At 40.8% G+C, this 24,561-nt stretch overlaps 1 protein-coding gene, 1 long non-coding RNA gene and 1 other non-coding gene across 5 annotated transcripts in view; 2 read left to right on the top strand and 1 right to left on the bottom strand.

Annotated features, from left to right (window-relative positions):
- CR1 (complement C3b/C4b receptor 1 (Knops blood group)) overlaps nt 1-21,531 on the bottom strand; it is a 96,163-nt gene extending 74,632 nt beyond the window's left edge. The window contains exons 1-4 of one of the 2 annotated variants that reach the window (XM_017347820.4): nt 20,918-21,531; nt 11,736-11,912; nt 10,996-11,095; nt 9,028-9,113 (exon numbers count right to left, since the gene is read on the bottom strand). In XM_017347820.4, the coding sequence (XP_017203309.3) occupies nt 9,028-9,113; nt 10,996-11,095; nt 11,736-11,912; nt 20,918-21,026 (472 nt within the window). In that variant the 5' untranslated portion in view covers nt 21,027-21,531. The remainder of the gene's footprint in view (nt 1-9,027; nt 9,114-10,995; nt 11,096-11,735; nt 11,913-20,917) is intronic. The other variant, XM_089311405.1, reaches the window with a different exon arrangement.
- LOC103350988 (uncharacterized) overlaps nt 1-24,561 on the top strand; it is a 183,184-nt gene that overhangs the window by 77,285 nt on the left and 81,338 nt on the right. The gene's annotated exons all lie outside the window — the stretch shown is intronic.
- Nucleotides 48-154, top strand: LOC127483608 (U6 spliceosomal RNA). The gene has a single exon (XR_007910049.3). It is a non-coding gene; the product is annotated as a U6 spliceosomal RNA (small nuclear RNA).

Raw genomic sequence — 24,561 nt, 5'->3', positions numbered from 1 at the left:
GAGGTATCAAGACCTCGAAATTATTTCTCTGGACAAATTTTCAGATAGTGCTCGCATCCTCAGCACATATATTAAAACTGGAATGATACAGAGAAAATTAGCATGACTTCTACGCAAGGATGACATGCAAATTCTTGAAGCATTCCTTATTTTTAAAAAAATTCAAAGATAGTGCCTGATATACAATTAAAGGTAACCAGAGACTTGAAGAGATAGCATGAAAAAAAATCAGCACAATCTTCAGATATTGGAATTTTCACTCACAGATTTAAAATAACCATGTTTACTTGTTCAAGGACGTAATACACAAAACTGAAACTTTAGGTAGGAACTTAGAGACTATTAAAAAGAGCAAAGAAAATTTGGAAAGCAACTAAATATATACTTCAGATTTATAAAATATAATCACTGAAATTAAGAATTTGGATAGGATTAACAGCAGGTTAGACACAGTTGAAGAAAAATCAGTAAACTGAAAGCTAGAACAGGATGAAGTATACAGAAAAATGCACAAAGAGACAAAAGGACCAAAATACTAATAAAGAAACTTATGGGGGAGAAGGATATGTTTAAGTCAAGTCCCACAATGAGAAGACAGAGAGAATGGAGCATAAACAACTTTTTAAAAATAAAAAATTAAGAATTCTCCAAGACTGACGAAACCCATCATCAAATCATAATTCAAGAAACCATATAAATGGAAGTATTTGTGTATAATGCAAATACAAATAAGTCTCTCCCTTGAAACATCATGATATAAAATCAAGTACAGTAATTTTTTTTCAACTTTTATTTAATAGGTATAAATTTCCAAAGTACAACTTTTGGATTATAGTGGCTTTTCCTCCCATAACCTCCCTCCCACCCGCAACCATCCCATCTCCCACTCCCTCTCCCATCCCATTCTTTGTCAAGATTCATTTTCAATTATCTTTATATACAGAAGATCAACTTAGTATATACTAAGTAAAGATTTCAACATACTATACTGTACCCACACAGATACACAAAGTATAGAGGACTGTTTGAGTAGCAGTTTTACCATTAATTCGCATAGTACAACACATTAAGGACAGAGATCCTACGTGGGGAGTAGGTGCAGAGTTGACTCCCGTTGTTGATTTAACAATTGACACTCTTATTTATGACGTCAGTAATCACCCAAGGCTCTTGTCATGAGCTGCTAAGGCTATGGAAGCCTCTTGAGTTCACAAACTCTGATCTTATTTAGGCAAGGCCATAGTCAAAGTGGAAGTTCTCTCCTCCCTTCAGAGAAACATACCTCCTTCTCTGATGGCCCATTCTTTCCACTGGGATCTCACTCACAGAGATCTTTCATTTAGGTCATTTTTTTTTTTTTTTTTGCCACATTGTCTTGGCTTTCTATGCCTGAGAAACTCTCATAGGCTTTTTAGTCGGATCTGAATGCCTTAAGGACTGATTCTGAGACCAGAGTGTTGTTTAGGACTTTTGCCATTCTGTGAGTCTGCTGTGTATCCCACTTCCTATGTTGGATCATTCTCTCCTTTTTAATTCTATCAGTTATTATTAGCAGTCACTAGTCTTGTTTATGTGATCCCTTTGACAATTAATCCTATCATTAGGATCAATTATGAACTTAAACTGATCACTTTGACTAGTGAGATGGCATTGGTACATGCCACCTTGATGGGATTGAATTGGAATCCCCTGGCACGTTTCTAACTCTACCATTAGGGGTAAGTCCGAGTGAGCATATGCCAAACTGTACATCTCCTCCCTCTCTTATTCCCACATATTTAACAAGGATCACTTGTCAATTAAATTTAAATGCCTAAGAATAATTGTGTGTTAATTAAAAGAGTTCAACCAATGGTATTAAATAGAACAAAAAAAAAAAATACTAAAAGGAATAAAGTAGTAAGTTGTTCCTTGACAGTCAGGACAAGGGCTGATCAAGTCATTGTTTCTCATAGTGTCAGTTTCACTTCTACAGGTTTCCTTTTAGGTGCTTGGTTAGTTGTCACAGATCAGAGAGAACATATGATATTTGTCCCTTTGAGACTGGCCTATATCACTCAGCATGATGTTTTCCAGATTCCTCCATTTTGTTGCAAATGACCATATTTTATTTTTTTTTTACTGCTGTATTCTATAGAGTACATATCCCATAATTTCTTTATCTAGTCTTCTGTTGATGGGCATTTAGGTTGATTCCTTGTCTTAGCTATTGTGAATTGAGCTGCAATAAACATTGTGGTGCTCCCTGTTAGGAATTTGGAAAACATTATGCTGAGTGAAATAAGCCAATCCCAACGGGACAAATACCACTTGTTCTCCTCAATAGGACTAAGAACCAAAGGGATCACATACACAAGACTAGTGTCTGCAAATACTAGCTGATAGAATCAAAAAGGGAGAGAACGATCCAACATGGGAAGTGAGATACACAGCAGACCCATAGAATGGCAGATGTCCTAAACAGCACTCTGGCCTCAGAATCAGCCCTTAAGGCATTCGGATCCGGCTGAAAAGCCCGTGAGAGTATTTCAGGCATGGAAAGCCAAGACACTCTGGGGGAAAAAAAAATGAAAGATCTCCGCGAGTGAGATCCCAGTGGAAAGAATGGGTCATCAAAGAAGGAGGTACCTTTCTCTGAAGGGAGGAGAGAACTTCCACTTTGACCATGGCCTTGTCTAAATATGATCAGAGTCGGCGAACTCAGGGGTCTTCTATAGCCTTGGCAGCTCATGACAAGAGCCTAGGGTGATTACTGATGCCATAAACAAGAGTGTCAATTTGTTAAGTCAACAACAGGAGTCACTGTGCACTTACTCCTCATGTAGGATCTCTGTCCTTAGTGTGCTGTACATTGAGATTTAATGCTATAACTAGTACTCAAACAGTATTTTTCACTTTATGTTTCTGTGTGGGAGCAAACTGTTGAAATCTTTGATGTATGCTAAACTGATCTTCTGTATATAAAGAGAAACGAAAATGAATCTTGATGTGAATGGAAGGGGAGAGGGATTGGGAAAGGGGAGGGTTGCGAGTGGGAGGGATGTTATGGGGGGGAGGCCATTGTAATCCATAAGCTGTACTTTGGAAATTTATATTCATTAAATAAAAGTTTAAAAAAAATAAAGTAAAATATCTAAAATATGGAAAAAAATTGAGGTGCAGACAGCTCTTTTATTTGCCAATTTAATTTCCTTTGGGCAAATTCCAAAGAATGGGATGGCTGGGTCATGTGGTAGGGCTATATTCAGGTTTCTGATGAATCTCCAAACTGTCTTCCATAGTGGCTTTATCAGTTAGCATTTCATGTGTCTGTTGGCCATTTGGATTTCCTCTTTTGAAAAATGTCTATTGAGTCCTTGGCCCATCTCTTAAGTGGGCTGTTTGTTTTGTTATTGTGGAGTTTCTTGATCTCTTTGTAGATTCTGGTTAATAATCCTCTATCGGTTGCAAAATTTGCAAATATTTTTCCCACTCTGTTGGTTGTCTCTTCACTTTCCTGATTGTTTCTTTTGCAGTACAGAAACTTCTCAATTTGATGTAATCCCGATTGTTAATTTTGGCTTTGACTGCCTGTGCCTCCGGGGTCTTTTCTAAGAAATCTTTGCCTGTGCCTATATCTTGGCAGGGTTTCTCCAATGTTCTCTAATAATTTGATGGTGTCGGGTCATAGATTTAGATCTTTAATCCATGTTGAGTGGATTTTTGTGTAAGGTATAAGGTAGGGGTCTTGCTTCATGCTTCTGCACGTGGAAATCCAGTTTTCCTAGCACCACTTGTTGAATAGACTGTCCTTGCTCCAGGAATTGGTTTTAGATCCTTGACCAAATATAAGTTGGCTGTAGATGTTTGGGTTGATTTCTGGTGTTTCAATTCTGTTCCATTGGTCTATCCATCTGTTTCTGTACCAGTACCATGCTGTTTTTGAATATAACTGCCCTGTAGTATGTCTTAAAATCTGGTATTGTGATGCCTCCGGCTTTGTTTTTGTTGTACAAGATTGCTTTAGCTATTCGAGGTCTCCTGTGCCTCTATATGAATTTTAGCATCATTTTTTCTAGATCTGAGAAGAATGTCTGGTATTTTGATTGGTATTGCATTGAATCTATAAATTGCTTTTGGGAGAATGGACATTTTGATGATATTGATTCTTCCAATCCATGAGCATGGAAGATTTTTCCATTTTTTGGTATCCTCTTCTATTTATTTAAAGTTTTGTAATTCTCATCGTAGAAATCTTTGACATGGTTGGTTAAGTTTATTCCAAGATATTTGATTGTTTTTGTAGCTATTGTGAATGGGGTTGATCTCAGAAGTTCTTTCTCAGCCGTGGCATTGCCTGTGTATACAAAGGCTGTTGATTTTTGTGCATTGATTTTATATCCTGCTACTTTGCAAAACTCTTCTATGAGTTCCAATAGTCTCTTAGTAGAGTTCTTTGGATCCCCTAAATAAAGAATCATATCATCTGCAAAGAGGGATAGTTTGACTTCCTCCTTCCCAATTTGTATCCATTTAATTTCTTTTTCTTGCCTAATGGCTCCAGCTAAAACTTCCAGTACTATATTGAATAGCAGTGGTGAGAGTGGGCATCCCTGCCTGGTACCAGATCTCAGTGGAAATGCTTCCAACTTTTCCCCATTCAATATGATGCTGGCCATGGGTTTTTCATAAATTGCCTTGATTGTGTTGAGGAATGTTCCTTCTATTCCCAATTTACTTAGAGTTTTCATCATGAAAGGGTGTTGTATTTTATCAAATGCTTTCTCTGCTGGTAGGAGTGGTATAGTAAAGATGGTGCAATATTTCATTGCACTATTCAGGATGGCATGCAATTTAAAACTTATGGATTATTTATGTGTTAACTTTCTCATTTAGTATTTTTCTTCTTTTTAAAATATTATTTAAGGTATAAAAACTTTATGCATTTCATATACACAGATTTAGGAACACAGTGGTTCTTCCCACCCTACTCTCTCACCCATGTTCCCACCCTTCTTCCTCCTCACTCTCCTATTCCCACTCTTGATTTTTACAAAGGTCTATTTTCAGTATATGTTATACTCATAAGATGAACCCTACACTAAGTAAAGAGCTCAAAAAATAGTATGAAGAAAAAGAGCACTGAGCCACAGTTGACTTCAGGTCAACTGACACCATGGACAGCAACATTGAGGCTATGAGGGACACTACTGTGTTTAGGAGGGATGCCAAGGTAATAGAGAGGGGCAAGAATTCCCTACAAGGGAAATATAAATAAATAAATGTTTTTAGGAAAACAACAATAATCTCTTGTGAAATACCAAGTATGTGTAAAAGTATGGCAATAAGAAGGAAAAGGTGGGAAGAAATAAATGTAGTTACACTGGGTTCTTGTGTTCTTAAAAGTATAATTGAAATTAGATTAAAATAAATCAAAGATATATACTGTCATCTTTGATTAACCGTTAAGGAATAAGAAAGTAAAGTATAGGCCGGCACCGTGGCTCAATAGGCCAATCCTCCACCTGCGGCGCCGGCACCCCAGGTTCTAGTCCTGGTCGGGGCGCCGGATTCTGTCCCGGTTGCTCCTCTTCCAGGCCAGCTCTCTGCTGTGGCCCAGGAGTGCAGTGGAGGATGGCCCAGGTTCTTGGGCCCTGCACCCACATGGGAGACCAGGATAAGCACCTGGCTCCTGGCTTCGGATCAGCGCAGTGCACCGGCTGCAGCGCGCTGGCCGCAGCGGCCATTGGAGGGTGAACCAACGGCAAAGGAAGACCTTTCTCTCTGTCTCTCTCTCTCTCTCACTGTCCACTCTGCCTGTCAAAAAATAAATAAATAAAAATAAAAAATAAAAAAAGAAAGTAAAGTATAACTTAAAAACTATTGGGAAGAAAATATGCAATAGTAAAATACTTGATTAATTTAAAATGTGAGAAATGAGGACTGAAAGAACAAAAAATGAGAAAATAGAAAAAAGTAACCAGGTTTTAGGCTTATACCAACTACATCAGTAATCAAATTAAACTTACATGTTCTAAATGCCCCAGTTGAAAACAAAGATTTTTGGACTGAATAAAACAACAGAATCTGACTAGATGATACTTGGAAGAGACAAGCTTTAAATATAAAATGGCCAAAAGCAACAGTGTTGTGTGTGTGTGTGTGTGTGTGTAATATAAAAACAAAGAACAGGGGCCGGCACTGTGGCGAAGCAGGTAAGGCCACCGCCTGCGGTACCAGTATTCCAAATGGGCACCAGTTCGAGACCCGGCTGCTCTACTTCCAATCCAGCTCTCTGCTATGGCCCGGGAAAGCAGTAGAGGATGGCCTTAGTCCTTGGGCTCCTGAACACGCCTTGGGGAACCCAGAGGAAGCTCCTGGCTCCTGGCTTCAGGTTGGCGCAGCTCTGTCCATTGCGGCCATTTCAGGGGGGAAGACTTCTTTCTCTGCCTCTGCCTCAGCCTCACCATGACTCTGCCTTTCAAATAAATAAATAAATCTTTAAAAAATGAAAAATAAAATGATAGAGGAGTTAACTAAAATTAAATAAAAAAAAGAACAGCAACAAAAAAGGAACCTTGGTATAGCTATATTAATAACAATGAAGATTTTTAAGGCAAGTAGTGTGAGAAATAAAGAGAGAATTTCATTATGAAAAAAGAGGCAATTCAGCAGGAAGGTACAATAAACCAAAATTTTATTGCATGTAATAACATAGGTTTAAAATACATGAAGTAAAATTGCTATAACTGAAAAGACAGACAAATCCATAGTCATCATTCAAGTTTGTAGTGGGTTAAATGGTGACTCCTCCCCAACCCAACACATTTGAGGAGGCCAGATAATCTGAATGCCCAAATAGGACAAGGCGATTAAAAGAAAAGCAAATTATAATCCAATATCAACACAATTTTCCAGACAAAATGTTAGGAAATTCAATCCAACTATTTTTGAAGTATGATACCAAGATCAAAGTGGGGCTTGTGTTGGCTCACTTAAAAATTTTAAACAAACCTTGCAACGCTAGAACAAAAGAGATTGGCAAACACACACATACCCCTCACACAGGATAATCATATATAACACATCATGATCATGATGTGTTTCTTCTAGGAATTCAGATTTAGTTTGCCTCTAAAAGATCAAGCAATATATAACCTTAAAAGTAAAGGAGAAACAGGGGCAGCAGTTTGAGTTCCTGCTGCTCCATCAGCTCCCTGCTCATGTGCCTGGGAAAACATCGAAAGATGGCCTGTTTGTGCTCCTGCCACCCATGTGGGAGACCTGGATGGAGTTCATGGCTCCTGGCTTCAACCTGGCACAGCCTTGCCAGTTGCAGTCATTTAGGGAATGAACTAGAATATCTTGATTTCTATCTCTCTCTCCCTCTCTCTAATTGCCTTTCAAATAAATAAATCTTTTTAAAAAAGGAGAAACAGATGATTATATCAATATGTACAGGGATAAATTAGAATATACATTCATAATAAATCATTTAGCAATCTTTTATAAAAGATTTATTTAATTTATTTGAAAGGCAGACTTACAGAGAGAAGGAAGAGACAGAGAAAAAGAGATATTCCATTAGCTGGTTCACTTCCCAGATTGCCGCAATGGTCAAGGCTGGGCCAGACCAAAGCAAGGAGCCAAGAGCTTCATCTAGGTTTCCCATGTGGGTGCAGAAGCCCAAGCACTTGGGCCACCTTCTGCTGCTTCCTCAGGCGCATTAGCAGGGAGCTGGATGGGAAGTAGAGCAGCCAGGAATGGAACCATTACCTGTATGGCTGGCAGGAATTGCAGGTTGTGGCTTAACCTGCTATGCCACAGTGCTGGCTCCTCATTTAGCAAATTAAAAATTAAGGGAAATTTTCTTAATCTGATAAAGGATATCTTACAAAAAACCTGTGCTAAACATCATGTTTTATGATGACAATTAAAAACATAATATCATCTCTTCTATTTGACATTGTATTGGAGGTTTTGGCCAATACAATAAAGCGTAAGAAATAAATAAAAGATCCAAGAAAGGAAAAGATTTTTAAAATTGATATAATTCAAAGATGACTACATAGCAAATTCAAAATAATATGCAGATCAATAATTTAATTTATAAGTAAATTTAGCAAGATTTCTGAGGTCCAAGATCAAACAAGTTCATGTCTAAGGAGTAAACAATTAGAGAAAGAAAATTAAAAAATGATATCTAGTAGCAAATATAATAAAAGATGTAGAAGACATCTATAAGACAGATTAGCAAATATTTCTGAGAGGAGGAATATATCATATTTGTAAATCTAAAATTCAAAAATACAAATCTCTGCAAATTTTTCTACTGAGTTGATGGAAACCCAGTACAAACTCACGTAGGATTCTTTTTGTGGAAATTGACAAGGTGATTCTAAATTTCATATGGAGACACAGCCAAGAATCACCAAGTAAGTCTTGAAAAAACACATAAGTAGAGGTTTTATGCCACCAAATATCAAATCTTGGTATAATGCTATAGTAAGTAAAATAAGGTTGTCATTAGAGCAGTGGAACAGAACTTCTCTGGAATAAGACAAATATATAGCGTCACCTAACTCATGATCACAGTGACATTGCACTACAGTATGAAGGAAATAGTCTTTCAAGTATTTAGTATTAGATCAAATGCCTGCCCTCAGTATAGCACAGTGCTGGGTCCTCCACAGCTTCATGAAACTTGACGCGTATCAGTTTTAAAGGTCTTTACTAGTTTTCCTAGCAGAAAGATTATTATACCAAAGACGGTAGAACCATGTAATTCCAAGTTAACTGATATAAAAAATAAGGGTTAAAGGATCTTATGCATTTAAGAGCCCAGATTTAGAAAAGCTATATTCCAGGATAAGGAAGAACTTAAGGAAACGTTGCCAAGAACACCTCAGGAACATCTGACAGCATGACTGCTGTCTTCAGCTTCCTGGAGGACAGACTCTACAAAAGGAATTCAACAAATATTCCTATAGTTCCTAAGGAAAATTAGACTCTACTAATGAAAAATAATATAAACTTATTTCAGCTCACTCTCACAGATTGGCGTTTCACTGTCCCAGGCAACACCGTCACTTGAGAGGAGGCATTCAGCATAGGGTTGGCCAATGAGCCGATACCTAGACACAAAGAATAAGGCACATTATCATCTAAATACCAGGCAATCTGCCTGCTTCCACTGCTGCTTCCCAGAGATTACAGACTTGGAGATTTCAGAAGGAGATTTTCCACTTTTCATAAACTGCAGATCTTCTTGATTTTCTTCATGCTTTTTCACCTGGATGGGGTTTCTCTTCTGTATTATGACATATTTTTGTATAACCTAAGGGAAATTATAGTTATTTCCTACAAGTCTCACTTTTTAAAAGCTATTCAAGTTTCTTGAGTGCAATCTCTCTCTCTCTCTCTCTCTCTCTCTCTCTCTCTCTCTCACACACACACACACACACACACACATTCATGCACATATTCATACTATAGGTATTTCCTCTGCCTTGTAAGAATTAATGTGTGAATTCATGAGTGAATGTTTTATTAATGACACTCATCAAACTGGAACCAGAGGAAATCCAAGTTGACCAGAGAGTTGAATGTTTATATTTGATCCTTAAAATGTTAAAGTCAACAACTCTCAGTTAGAACACTACAAACTCTTCAAAGTGTGCCATACATTTTAGAAACTTGTAATATTCATTTTACCTGAGATCATGTACATATTTCATTAGATTGAGACCCAAGCTTGTCATTTTTGGAGGGGGCAGTAATATAAATGGTACTGTTTTTACTTTCCAATTCCACTTGCTCCTTGCTGGCATATAGGAAAGAACAGCTATGCAGTTTTATATACGCACAGATTCATGCACCTACCACTACCATAAGAACCAGAGCAACTTTCTGTGAGGATAATGAGTAGTCCTTGTGTGATCACACCCACCTTGTTCCTCTTCATTGCCAGTGCTCCACCCCCATTCTTTATCTCTGACAGCCATAATCTGATCCTCCATTTCTACAATTTTGTCATTTTGAAAATGTTGTATAAATAGAATCATACAGTATGTAACCTTATGGATTAGCTTTTTTTCTTTCAGTGTAATCCCCTGAAGATTCATTTAAGTTATTCTTGTATAAATATTCTTCATCCTTGATGTTGACTTGCATTCCTTGGTATGCATCTACCATAGTTCACTTAACCATTACCTATTGAAGGACACCTGGGGAATTTCCAGTTACTGACTATTATGAATAAAGCTACTATGAAGATTCTACACAGTTATTTTGGCAAACATAAATTTTCATTTCTGTAGGAAATTTCTGGTTCTTTAGTAACTGTATATTTAGTTTTAAAGAAATTATCACAGCGTGAGGTGGTATTTTGCTCTAATATGTATTTCTTTGGTGACTAAGGATAAGTATTTTTCACTGCTTATTGGTCCTTTGTAGTTTTTCTTTGGAGAAATGTCTATTCAAGTCTTTGCCTATTGTTAAATTGGTTCGTCTTTACACTGTGGAGTTGTAAGAACTCCTTCTATATTCTGGATATGAGAACTTTATAAATCTATTATTTGCAAATACTTTCTGTCTTATGGGTTGTCTTTCCACCTTCTTGATCGTGTCCTTTGAAGAACAAAATTTTCGTTACTGTTTTGAAGGGCAATTTACCGATTTCTCCTTTGATGTCTTGTGTGGCAGAACAAATTTAGGCAGTCTCCTCCAACAAGCTTAGCTGATCACATTACGAGTAAGATTGAGGCTCTGCCTCCACTATGTGCTGCCTTAGGACAAGCACTGATGGTAGAGTCATACCCTTTGAGCACTTTGTGCTTAGCAGTTTCACTCTGCTATGGGGCAAATTGGGTCCACAAAAGTATATGTTAAGATGTAACCCTCAGTCCCTGTCCATGTGATCTCATCGGGAAATAGGTCTGACCTGAGGTGTAACTAAAAGGAAATATTTCTGTATTATAGTTGTTTCTGAACCAAGAGGTATTGCTGCCAACTCACCCTTTATTGCAAGAATAATTAATTCTGGACCCAAACTGGATGTTTGAGACTATGTGCACCATGCCATTAATAGGGTCTGGAGGATTTTCACATGATTTGCCTATGGGGAAGAAACAGAACGTTGGAACCAGGTAGAATAATATGATCTTTTTTGTTGTTATTGTTTTAATTTTGATACATAAAGGCCGCACCTGACTGTTGCTTACCGGAAAGCTTATGCAGCTGTGATGATTTCACAGATTTTGCAACCTTGAGGAACTCACCGGACAGTCATAGGGCCAGGTACTAGTTAGCATCCCTTTCCAAAAGATCTTCCCGCCTTCCTGTCTCATCCTTCCACTGCTCAGAAAAATGCTAAATTTCATCTGTCACTGAAGTTTTATGCTTTGTAACTCAGAGTCTGGTTACTCATTTTCAAGTTATTCAACACACGTTTTCTTTCCTTCTGAATCAATTGGTACTTAGTTCTAGTTATGAAAATGGGTTACCCCTAGGAAATGGGGATTTTCCTTCCATCATGCCTTGTGGTAGTCATCTCTCATGAAATTAACTTATAGGAAGGTTCCAGGAACTCAAAGCACAAGCGAGACATGATTATAAGAATAACAAACATTACAATGTTGGGCAAAGTTATTAAGTCATATGTGTCTTACTCGTAAAATTTGAAGAAATTGAATCAGACCTTACAATGCATGACCTGCAGAAAGGAATTTCTAATCCAGGGCTACTCAGCTACTCACGTTTACACTGGTCTTCTACCTCTGTCCAGACCGCGTTTTCTTGGCAGGTGATAGAGAACCGCCTCTTGATGTAACCGGGACGACATTCATACTTCAGAGTTGTCCCAATGGGAAACTCAGACTCCTCCGTTGGATTTGTAGGCTTGGCAAAAGGAAACTGTGGGGCCTTGCATTGACCTTGGGATCAAGACCACAGCAATGTCAAGGTTAACAGAGAAGCTTCTACTGCATTTCCTCTTTCATAATGGTACACTTTCACAATGGTAAAAATGATTGATTCCTTTAGTGGCCACCTTAGAAAAGAGCTTTTTAAAACCCTTTAATCAGTATCCACCTGTTATAAAGTCTCTGCTATTTTGAAGGCAATTAAGGTATATAACAGGGTACTTCAAAAAGTTTGTGGAAAATGCACGTTATGAAAAAATCCAGCATAGATTTCAAACATTTCCCCCCCAAAATAGACTTATCATTGAATTCCATTTTCCCACAGACTTTTGTAAATTGTATACAATCTTCCACTGAAGGGGAAACTCCGGTTCACAGCTTCAAGTTCTAGTCAATCAGAAAGTGCTTGTGCTTGCGCTTCCTCTCTCCCATCCTCATGGACCCTTCTATCCTGCAACAAGACCCACTCATGCATTTCACCACCCATCTTCACTCCTGGTGGCCCACCTACATCCAGAGGGTCTACCATCCGCTTCTCATGCCGTTTGTAGCATTAGCATTGGTGGAGGTCTGTTGCCAAGGGAAAAAGCAGCCCAGACTCAACAACTAATGCTATGCTTCACTTTATGGAAGCATACATTTTCTGATGCACATTTTGAATTAAATAATAGACAGCTACTCGCCTGTTAAGGTCTAGTAGGTTAAAGGAATAAGAAATGTTATTTATGGTTAAATACCTTATAATCAAGAGGTATCTGTTGGGAAAATATCATCATTTTACTTTAGTTTTGGAAATCTCTTCTGTTGTTTTATTTTTGCTTCTATTTCTCCTCACTACCTCTGCTAATTAATTCAAGTTATGAAGGCTACATTGAGATCAGATTGCCTTTTATTATTTTTCAAGGAACCAACTTTCATCTTTGCTGATTCTGTTCTAGTTTTATCTTTACTGCTATTTTATCTGAGTTTATTGTTCTTTGTTTAAAATATTTTTTCCTGAGATGATTACCAAGATTTGAAAACTTTTAAGCCTGTCATCATTTCCAAAATACAAACGTGAAACTATGATTTCTATTCTAAGCATAGATTTGGCTGCAGTCCACAAACTTCAATGTGTCATATTTCTTTTTTCAGTTCAATATGTTTAATAATTGCAGTTGCGATTTCTTCATTGACCTTTGGTTCACTTAGAAGATTTGCATAATTTACAAACATTTGAGGAATTTAGGGTGATAAATATCCATTGTCAATTTTTGAAATTGAGTCTTGATTTATGGTCCCATTTATAGTCAATAGCAGTAACTGTAGCATGTGCACTTGTGGAAAACAGTACAGCAGTAGTGGTGCAGTGATTTGAGAATATCAGAGAGTTCTAATTAGTTAGCCATGTCTGTTCAGATCCTCTAGACAGTGTTTTTTTGGGGGAGTTGCTTATTCTATCAAATACTAAGAGTTGTGTTAAAACATTTGCCCATTTCTCCTTCTAATTCTACCCATTTTATATTACATATTTTGAGTTTATTTTATTAGATCAAAATTTTTAATTACTATGTTTTGCTGTAGATTGACCCTCTATCATAATAAGATATTAGTCTTTAGTAATATATTTTTACCTAAAATTTACCTGTCTACTTTATTTGGAAGATCAATGAAAAACAAGAGAGATGGCACCTTTAATTTTATAATATATCAACAATTATTTTAAATGTAAAACACTGATAAAGTTTCACATAAAATTACTTTAAAGGCAAAGATGTGACATTGTCCCATTTTCTAAAGCAGCTTCGTTTTGGTTTGTTTTTGCATAATATATTTTCCATCTATTTATATTCCTCCATTCTCACTTTGAACATGTGTACTGTCTCTTTTAATGAATCGTATAGTTTTTAAATTATTGAGAGTTTCTCAAACTTAGTCCATAGCACCCTTACAGTTTCAGTCATTTATTCCTAATCTAAAAGAAATACATAACAGTATTATTTATTAAATAAGTTCAAACCTTATAATAAGACTGTCCATCACAATCACATAATAATGGGATGTTGAGTACTACCCAACTTCTCCACTTTGGAATCAGACTGGGAACTGCCACTTCCTTTCCTACTCCACATTCATTTTCATGTAATGCTCTTTTTTTTTTTTTAATCACAACTTGCTGAAAACCTAGCTTTATAAATATACAACATCATCAAGAGGAACCTAGTGTGATCTAGTGTTAAAACCAGGAGTTATTCTGAGCTAGTAATTTGTAATTTACACAGTATCTGAGAAATGACAAGTATGGTCATCTCCACTGAAAATTTAAAGTCTTGATTTGCCACTGTGGGTTTTCCATGGCCCTCAGGGCCCCTATGTCCACAGTTTAGGAAATGTCATCCTGTGACAATCTTTGTCTTTCATTGGAATTGTGTGTCAATATTTAATCAACTATTTGGGCTTATATCTGGCATTTTATTATTATTTATTTGCTTGCCTTTTCCATGTTGTTTATTCTATTTTGCAATTACATTTATTATTTTCTTTTATTAGATTAGTTACATATTCTTTTATTTTTCCTTTAGTGATACCATGATCCTTAAATGTAAAAAAAGATTTATTTTATTTATTTGAAAGGCACAGTGACAGAGAGACAGGGAGAGGCAGAAAGAGAGAGGGAGTTGTGGAAAAAGAGAGAGAGAGAGAGAGAGAGATCTTCCATCAACGGGTTCATTCCCCCAAATGGCTGCTATAGCCATGTCTAGGCCAGGCCAAAGCTAGGAGCCAGGAACTCCCTTCTGATTTCCCATGTGGGTTGGGTCACCATCTTCTACTTCTCCAGGCACATTAACAGGTAGCTGGATGGGAAGCAGAGCCACAATGCTACAAGTGGCAGCTTAACTTGCTGTGCCACAATGCCAGCCCCAATTCTTAATGTATTAACAGCTAATCAGCAATTGTCATTTTACCAACAAGACAAGAACCATAGCAAATGATAACGCCCTTTATTCTTTACTGTCTTTTGTCCTATCATTATTGCTATTTCAGTTCTGGCTGTATTTTAAACCAGCACTTTCCCAGTCAATGTAGATGCTGCAGGCTGTTTGTTGGACTCTACCTATTTGCTTCCAACATCATTAACCCTAATGTTAAGAGACTCTGACACCAGGCTCAGCTAAAATTTTGAAAATCTGTGTAGAAAGGTATAGTGGGCTAAGTAATGACCTCCCAAAGATATACATGCCTTAATCCCTGGAGCCTGAATGTTCCCTTTAAGGTATAAGGACTTTGCAGATGTGATTAGGAATCTTGAGATGGGCAGGTTGTCCTGGATTATCTGGTAGACCCTGATGTAATTGCAAGAGTCCTTATTAGAGGGAGCCAAGAGGGTCAAAGGAGGCAGAAGACGACTATTTGAAGGTGCTACACTGCTGGCTCTGACGGTAGAGGGAGGAAGCTAAGAGCCAATGGCTGTAGGCAGCCTCTGCAAGCAGAAAGAGTAAAGACACCTGTTTTCCCTTGAAGCCTCCATGTGCAATTGAGCCCTGCACATGCATTTTAGACTTTGGTCTCCAGCAGTATAAGAGAACAAATCTTTTTTAAGCCATTAAGTTTTAAGTCATCAAGTTTGGCCGGCGCTGCGGCTCAATAGGCTAATCCTCCGCCTGCGGCGCCGGCACCCCGGGTTCTAGTCCCAGTCGGGGCGCCGGATTCTGTCCCGGTTGCCCCTCTTCCAGGCCAGCTCTCTGCTATGGCCCGGGAGTGCAGTGGAGGATGGCCCAAGTGCTTGGGTCCTGCACCCACAAGGGAGACTGGGAGAAGCTCCTGGTTCCTGGTTTTGGATCAGCGTGGTGCACTGGCCACAGCGGTCATTGGAGGGCGAACCAATGGAAAAGGAAGACCTTTCTCTCTGTCTCTCTCTCTCTCACTGTCCACTCTGCCTGTCAAAAAAAAAGTCATCAAGTTTGTCATTAACATTAGAACATTTGTCATTAGCACTGGAACAATCATGGTGTATAGTGGCAAATACTTTGGATTCATTCAGACCTTTGAACCCAATGTCTTCCAGCGAGGAGGTCTTAGATGAGTTACTTGATGTCTCAAGCCTCATTTGATCTTCACAAAGGGGAAGGTGGATTTACTAGCAGGCTTGCTGGAAAGATCACAGGTAGCATGTGCAAAGCACTTAGTAGCATGTCCTACACAGAAGACACTGGTGAGTTGTTCTTAGCATTATGACTCATTGGAAAGGAAACAAGCTAGCAGATCCAACATTCTGAGAGAGTGGTCATGCTCACTTTTTTCCCCCAGAGTTGGGCAGAAAATGAGCCCATTTGTCAGGAAAGCACTGGAGGAGCTCAGTGATGGGTAACCCCAGAGCTCCTCTGAGTATGGCCCAGATGCAGCCTAGGGCGTATGGTCTATACCTCATGCGCTAGCTGCATGACACAGGATTCCACACTGTTTCCCTCAATAGATATTAGACATGCATTGCATGTTTTTTCCCTCTAAATTTACACCTAGCCGAGGTGTTTAACACTTGCACTCAGTGCTTATTTGTTGCAATGAACAAATAAATAATGAATTGCCCTAAACAACTTAAAGAGTCCAGAAACTACGATTCAGTGGGCCTAGAAATTGTTTTTTTTTTTATAGTCACAGGTTATTTTTTGATAGATCCCAGCACTCCGAGAGCCATTGAGCTAAACAGAAGGAAACCCCACTGGTAAAACACGGGTGCCGTGCGTTCCAATGTGATGACTTGACCTTGTCTCTAGTGATTTGTGGGGTGAATATGACTTGGTATTTGGCTCATCCATGGATGTGGGTAAGGGAAGAGGTTCCAGATGAGGCTTCTGGTGCTCAGAGTTTTGATGGGAAGAGGCTGGACAGAGCTCTAAGCCACAACATGTACCAATATCCTTTCCTTAACTACCTAAAATTCTTCCCTGAATTGTAGCATAGAGATAGTATGTGTAATAGTGAAAATTAAATGTGCTTACAGCCCAAACAAAAAAGGAGTATGCGAGCCTCCAATACAGGAAACTTGATCTAGTTTTGTTCTCTTGCTTTACTTGCCTCAAATTATGGCAAGTTCAGTGATAAATACATTAATTCAAACTGCATAGCTTTTTTAAAAAATGCTTATAGCTTTATAAATGTGATTATTAGAAAATTGGTGAATATCTAAAGTACATAACCTGATGACCTAACACCGACACATACCATGAAGCTGTCACTGAAATCGGGACCATAAATGCTTCTATCACATTCCTCATGGCTCAGGACTCCCTCATGTCCTTTGACAATCCATCCGTCCCTCCGCCCCCTTCTCCAGGCAGTCTCCCTCCCACTCTCCTACTATGATTTACTTGACTCTCCAGAACGTCACATCAACAGAATCACTGAGGTTTGTTGTTGTTATTTTAGCTTTCCTACAGAATAATTATTTCAAAATCCATCCAGGTTGTTGTACATATAAAGAAATCTTTTCTTTTTATTGCTATGTAACATTCAACTGTATAAGTGAACGCATCGTAGATTAGTTTATCTAGCCATTTGCTGAAGGACATTTGCGTTGTTGGTTATTACAAATTAATCTACTACATACAGGTCTTTATGGGGACATATGCTTTCATTTCTCTCAGGTAAAAACCTGGGAGCAAAGTACTAAGGCACATGCTAAGTGTGCGTCTAACTTTTTCAGGAACTGTCAAACTGTTTTCTAAAGTGGTTGTATTATTTTATCTGCTGATGAGCTGTGTTTGGTAATTCCAATTACTCCATTCATGGCCAATGACAGGTATGGTCGATCTTTTTTATTCTTTCTAGTGAGTATATGTTGCTATCTCATTGTGGCCTTTATTCTGGATGACACAGCCCACTTGTAAATACCCCTGACTCAAACCTATCATTCAAGGCAGGTTGATTTGTTCTGTGCTATAAGCACAACTAGCTCATGGTTGCCTCTATAAGTATAAGCTGCCAACCTGGGGTATGCTCTGCTCCTCATGTGACATCTTCTACTCTTGAATGAAGGGAGCTGCAAATACCTTATTTAAGCACCCCTCTCTGTTAAAAGAGAGAGGGGGAAAGGGTACATGTACTTTCAAAAATGTAAACTTATAAGTTATAGATGTACACCAGTATATTGTGATACTTCTGTCTGAAATATCCCAACTGCCTTTCTACCTTGCTTCACACAGCAAGGGCAAGAAAACAAGACAGTCGTGGAGACCAGAGGAGGGCGCCAGAGTCCACCCTTTTTAAAACAATGTTCTGGTGATGCCGAATTACTACTTTGACGGCCCAGGATGTGTTTAATATCGGTGAAGGTTCCCTGTAAGCCTGAGAAGAATGTATTCTGCTGTTGTTGGATGAAGTAGTTCATATGAGCCGATGAGAGCTCACTGATGGCACTGCTGAGTTAAACTGTGTCTTTACTGATTTGCCTGCTGCATCAGCCCATTTCTGATACAAGGGTGCTGCAGTCTCCTGCTGTAATCCTGGGCTCATTTCTTTCTATTTGCTGTTCCATCAGTCTTGCCTCACGTATTTTGATGTTCTTAGATGCATACATGTTGTTACATCTTCCTAAATAAATTATACTTTATAATGCTTCTCTTTATCCCTGGCTACTTCCCTAGCTCTGAGGTCTGCTCTGTCTGAAATTAATAGTTATTCTAGCTTTCTCCCAATTAATATTAGCATGCTATATTTTTATCTATCCACTTACCTTTAATAAACATGGGTGTTTATATTTCAAGTAGTTTACTGTGGACTACAGAGTGGGTTCCTGTTTCTCCAAGCATTCTGACAATCTCTGTCTTTTAATTGGTGCTCTTAGACCATTAAGTGTTCAGAGTGATTACCGACATAGTTGGTTTGCTATCTACCATGTTATGATTTTCTATTTGTTGCCTTGTTCTTTGTTCCTACCTTTGTCTCCCACTCTTTTTCTGCCTTTTGCAGTTTTAATTGAACATGTCATATGGTTCTATTCTTTATTAGCATATCAGTTATAGTTCCATTTTCTTTTTTTTCAGTGATTGCCGGAGCGTTTGCAAGTATTTATAACTAATCCAACTCCATTTTAGAATAACACGTTACAACTTCACAGGTGAGGCAATTATCTTATAATGAGAGAATCTTAATTCCTTTTTTTAATTAGACATAAATACACCCATGGATCATTGTGTTCAACCTGTGTCTGGGCTCACTCTTTAAACACTGCTAAAGCCAGGCTTCCTCCACTGGCTTTTCCCATCACTGGAACCAAGATTTCTTCCTTTTCAGTTATCCTGTAGCCTTCAGGCTCTCTTGCATGACCTCTTAGTCACAGCTTCTCAGATCTGCCTGGGGCTTTTCAGTTACAAAACACTGTCACATAGGCCAACTCATCTGATTTTCACAATCGCCCGCTCCACACAGGGTGCCAATCGTGTGCATTTTCTGCAAATGGACTCTGAAGGTCAGGGCTGCTAGTGGACTTGCAGAGTGGGAGCCCTTTAGCTACTCTCCTTGTTAATAAGTATCAGGAGCTAGAAAAATCAGGATTCTGGCCTCCTAATCAAGTAGACTTCATGAAACTCCACCTCCTACTTCCTTATACTCTAACTTCTTGCAGGCGTCGCTTTCTCTGATATGCCTTTCCAGTTCCCAAGTGTTGTGCTGGAGACATTCCAGTGGCATTTTCTTTACTTAAATTACTTTCCCATCCAAACTACTGGTTTAGTGTAGGCTGTTTTGCACTGGAAGGTTATTATGATAATCTCATTATTATTAGTATTACTACTACTAGAAGTTAATGGTGTCTGGGATTGTTTACAGCCATAACTTAATAAACACCGGCAAACTATCACAAAACGCCAGGAAGAAGGGAGTCAGTACTCCCAAAGACCACAGACATTCCTAAGCAGTGGCAACAGATTGCTTCGCCGCCTGGGCCCTTGTTCCTTCTAAAACGAGGAATGTACCTTCATCACATCACTTCCCTGACAGGTTACTTTCTGACGTCTAAGGAGATCAGATAGACATCATCCCCTCTGTGGAAACTTGTTTTTCCTTAACTCCCTGAGAAGGAACAAGGAAACAATACGTGCAACACGTGTAGTGGGGAAGAAACTGCATTGTTAGGAAAAGCCCGGACACTTCCACGGACACATGCCAGTGAATCGGCAAGCGAACTTGGGAGGAGGCCAGAACGAAGGAAAGCTCAGAATCGAAGGTGTTCACATACTTGAACTTCAGAGGAAGGAAGCGAAGATGTAGACTCAAAATCCCCCTGCTAGTTAATGATCGGTTTTACTTCCTGCTCCACGCGTGCCTAAAATAACTCTGCTGCCCTCTCCCCTGCGGCCAGATCCACCGCACCTTCTGCCGGCTCTCCAAGCCCCAGATTCCTGGCACGGGAACTGTCTGAAAACAGTTCAATTAAGCGCATGTTGTTGTTGGCTGCACTTTGGGGCGGGGAGTGAGTCCAGCGAAGGCGGGGCAGTTTCCAGGTGATAACTGTACTCCTAGGAGTGTTTATCTGGACACCCTTAATCCAAGTGCAAAGGCAATGACGGCGGGCGGGGTAAAAATTAAGTGACCGGCGCTGTGTTAGGCACCTGACACGCCGCTGTATGCCATTTATGTAGCGACATCCTGATGCATGATGCGGAGATACTTCTCCATTTTACGGCTGAGGAAGCAGACAGGTGTAGCAACTTCCCTCCCAGTTAAGTTTCTAGGGTTAAACGCAGGTTCGTCGAATTTCCAACACCACCCCCCCCCCCCCCCGCCTTCGCCTCCGCCACGCTCCGCTGTGACTCCGCAAAGCCACGGATGCACGCGCGGCACCCGCTGAACCTCTGCGCCCCGCTCTGCACCGGGCGCGCACCGAGCCGCTGCAGATGCGAACTTGACCCTCACCCAGCGACCGCAGTCACCGCCGCACAGAGCGAGCTCCGCTCCTTCGGGTTCCCGCACGCTGAGTCCAGCCACAGCAGCGCGGTGCCCCCAGCCCGCCCGGCGCCCCCTGCCCTCCCGCGTCTCACCCCAGGTTGCCGGCAGCGCCAGCAGCAGCACCGCAGCCGCCAGGAGAGCTCCCCCGCAGAGGGACAGGCGAGGTGGAGGCGCTGGGCTCCTCGCGGAAGCGGATCCCATGCTCCCCCAGCGCCTCTAGAAACTCGGCGGTGGGAGGAAGGAGAGCACGCGGCGGAGCGGAGAGGCAGCGGCTGGGCTCCGCGCCTGAGGTCTGGAAAGGGATGCGGAGGTTCCGGGGCAAAAAGCTTCCGACCACAGCTTCCCCTTAATGAGCGCGGGCTTATTTACTCCCCATTTGCATTGTTTCTAAGGAGACTCCCTCCCAGAGAGCGCTTTAGAGACCCAGGTGCAGGCGCAAAATCTGCCGGTGCCTCAGTTCCCAGAGGAGCTCCACTTGGGGGCGTGCGGGTCGGAACAAAGGCGGTGCTGTTGGCGAATGGGGGCTTGCGCCCCGGCAGGAATCCGTGCGGCAGAAGTGCAGCTGGACCGCCTGCCCGGTGTGCGGAGTCCAGGGGGTGCCTCCACGGAGGACCGACTTCTGCTCAGTGCATTGACATATCCGGCCCGTTAAAAGATTTCCGGAGAAGATGTGACCCAGCAGATTTACAGTGTAAAAACATAACCCTCGGTGGAGTCCGCAGACCAGGTTAGAAGAGAGCAGTGGTGGGTGGGGGAGATGGGAAGGAGACTTTGGCATCAACCCAGTGAGATTCGATGGTGGCCTTGTCTCGGTTGATAAAATGGACACTTAACAAAGACATTGGAGATGGAATGGTCGGATTTGCTCATGCGTTGGATTTTGGTTATTTCCATTTGCCATTCAGAAAAAGAAAGGAAGCAAGATTAGCAATGGCCAGAGGCACTATTTATTGAAGTGAGAAATAGCGGAGAGGGAATAATTCCGGACAAGCGGTTAAAAATCCAGGGTTGAGAGAAATGAAGTGTGTAGTAGATTGAATGCCCCCCCCCCCGCAATGTCCACGTTCCAATCCCTGAAAGCTGTGAGTGTTACCTCACCTGGGGAAAGGGGCTTTGCAAATGTGACTAAATCCAGGAGTCGGGAGAGTGCCCTGGATTAACCCAGAGTGATCCTAGAGATCCTTTAAGAGGAGGGCAGGAGCACAGCGTGGGAGGAGCGATGATGAAAGCAGAGATCCCAGTGTTGCTGCCCTACCTGGGAGTGCCTGCGCCTTCAGCTGGAAGAAAGACTCCCTGGGCTTTCAGGAGCACCAGCCTTGCCTGCACCTTTTATTTTCACAAAAGAATAGATCTGTGATCTTGTAAACCACAGGACAATGCATTACAGCAACAGTGGGAAGCTAATGGGAGGAGGAGAGGGATTAGTACCATCAGGGGAGAGCGGCACAGTAAACAGCTGGAACAGACTGAGCATGCGCTCACGGGGTCTAGTCAAAGCCAGGAGACCAGGGAATGTTTAGGAACAGGTTGGGGACATGGGTAATTTGTTGATTGTGAGGCTGAGCTTCCAAAAAGGCCTGACCAGAGGACTTCTGAAAGAGGCATGAGAGCAGATGGTCAGAATCACAGGAACTGATGAGGCTGCAGAGGGAGAGTCTGTACACAAGATGAAGATCAGAATGGAAAGTAAGGAACCAGATCCTGTGTGTCGCATACATCCCTCCCCCACTGGTCAAGCTATGGGTCCCTTCATAGAACTATTTTTAATGTATAAATAGAGTGCACAGAAATGTAAAGATGTTATCTACCAGTGCATCTATCAATCAATCAATCAATCAATCTATCACTAGTTCTAGTCATGGACTTTTGTAGGGCCACGGCCCCTAAGAAAGAATCCCAGATTCACCAATTGGTGGAAGCAAGAGTCAGTTGCTTCTAAGGCTGGAGCTGGAACGAGTTGGTGGAGAGGGGAGTAATTCCAAATACCAAGTGCTATAGAGAGGGGGAGAGATGAGGGTGGAAGAGACACGAGTGTTGTCGCAAGTGTTTTAGTAAATGTGCTCATTCCTTTGTACTCCACGCAGAAGCATGATTTGTGGAGGGTAGATGTTCAAGGCAGAAAAGTTGTATGCACAGTGCATCTTCGCGAATGGAGACCCACACGTACGCAGTGCTGCAAATGGGTGCTGCTAGCGTGACCAGCCTTACTTCACCCAAACATTCTGGAACGCTGCTTTATTGAAGTCTCAGCTCCACCCCTCACTTACTGGGAAAGGGCCATCTTCCAAAGGCCTAGTTTGTTTCCTATTTTTCATTAGTTTCCATTAGCATCTCTCTCAAGACTCAGTTGCAAGAAACATCTACTTTGATTGTATCACTCATGATATTTCCACTTCAGTCCATCTAATACCCTTCCTCAAGGAGCTGATCCATCCTTTTAAGTTGCTCTCTGGGCCATGGGAAAGGGGTGAGAAGAAGGTTCAATTCCCCAGCCTTAGTCACATGCTGTCAGAATGTGCCTCTCCTTAACTCTTCCTTTAGCCCACATCTCTTGTCATGTGCTTTCTCCCATCATTCCTTGAAGCTTTCACTTTGAGCTCCTGGCCATCTTTTCCACTCTTACTCCTGTGGCAGTCTTTGCTGATTTGTATATTCACAGCAATAGTATTTTCACATACTTGGCTTTGGTGCCTTGACATCTGGTGATGATCTTGCCCTCCACTGTATCCTACAAGTTATGCCCATGTCTGTTCCCTGGAACCTGTCAATACAACTGCACTTCCTGTATAATCACAAATACCCCACTCTCCAGCTACAACCCCACACTTGTGATTCAGCCCCTTGTACCCTGAAATTGAATCCAAAAATCTTTGTATCTCTCAGTGCCTGAAACCTGCTGATCCAGCCACCATTTCTCAGCCTCACCTCCTTCATTTATTTAATTTATTATTATTATTCAGGAGGCAGAGAGAGATGGGTAGACAAAATTCTTGCCTGGTGGCCCATTCCTCCAGTGCCTATAAGATCCAGGGCTGGAGCCAGGAGCCAGGAACTCAGTCGAGGTTTCCCCCTCACGGGTCAGTTATCTGACCCATCATCTGCCTTCTCCCAGGGACTGCATTGACAAAAAGCTTGTATCAGGACCTGGAGCCAGGAACTGAATCCAGGCACTGGGGGGACACTCTGATGTGGGAGTCAGGTGAATGACATCTTAACTGCTAGGTCTAAAGGTTCCCCTTCCCCTACTGCTTTGTGCTTCACTTTCACCCTCACCAAGTTAAATGCCATGTTCTTTCATGATAACCACTATTTTGCACACACCCTAAGCCCCCTCACCCTTATCATATTTGTTAGGCAAAACAACAATCTTAGATACACTCAGTTCTCTGTTATGTTGCCTCTGGACCTCTGAAATTGAATGTGCCTGGAGAAAAAAACGTGTCCACGATGACCAGTCTTACTTTAATGACATCTTGGCTCAGATGTACCATTCTCATTCTGCCTGGTGCACCACTATTTGTCTAGTTCATTTACCCTCCCATTCTCCTAAAAGACTGTTGCATATTTTATTTTGACATTGAACCCTGACACTACCTCCATTATTCTTAATTCCTGTTTATAGATTTGTTTTTTTTTCCACTGAGAAAACAGAAGCAATGAAAGAGAACTTCTGCTATCTTCTCTCATCACCCACATGCCTGTATTTGGCCTATGTGGCTGGTTATTCTGTTAGTAT

This window comes from Oryctolagus cuniculus, chromosome 13, assembly GCF_051225735.1.
Source record: "Oryctolagus cuniculus isolate XC-2025 breed Fujian yellow rabbit chromosome 13, ASM5122573v1, whole genome shotgun sequence".
NCBI classification, from domain to species: Eukaryota; Metazoa; Chordata; class Mammalia; order Lagomorpha; family Leporidae; genus Oryctolagus; species Oryctolagus cuniculus.
This window is presented reverse-complemented; position numbering and strand designations above follow the sequence as displayed.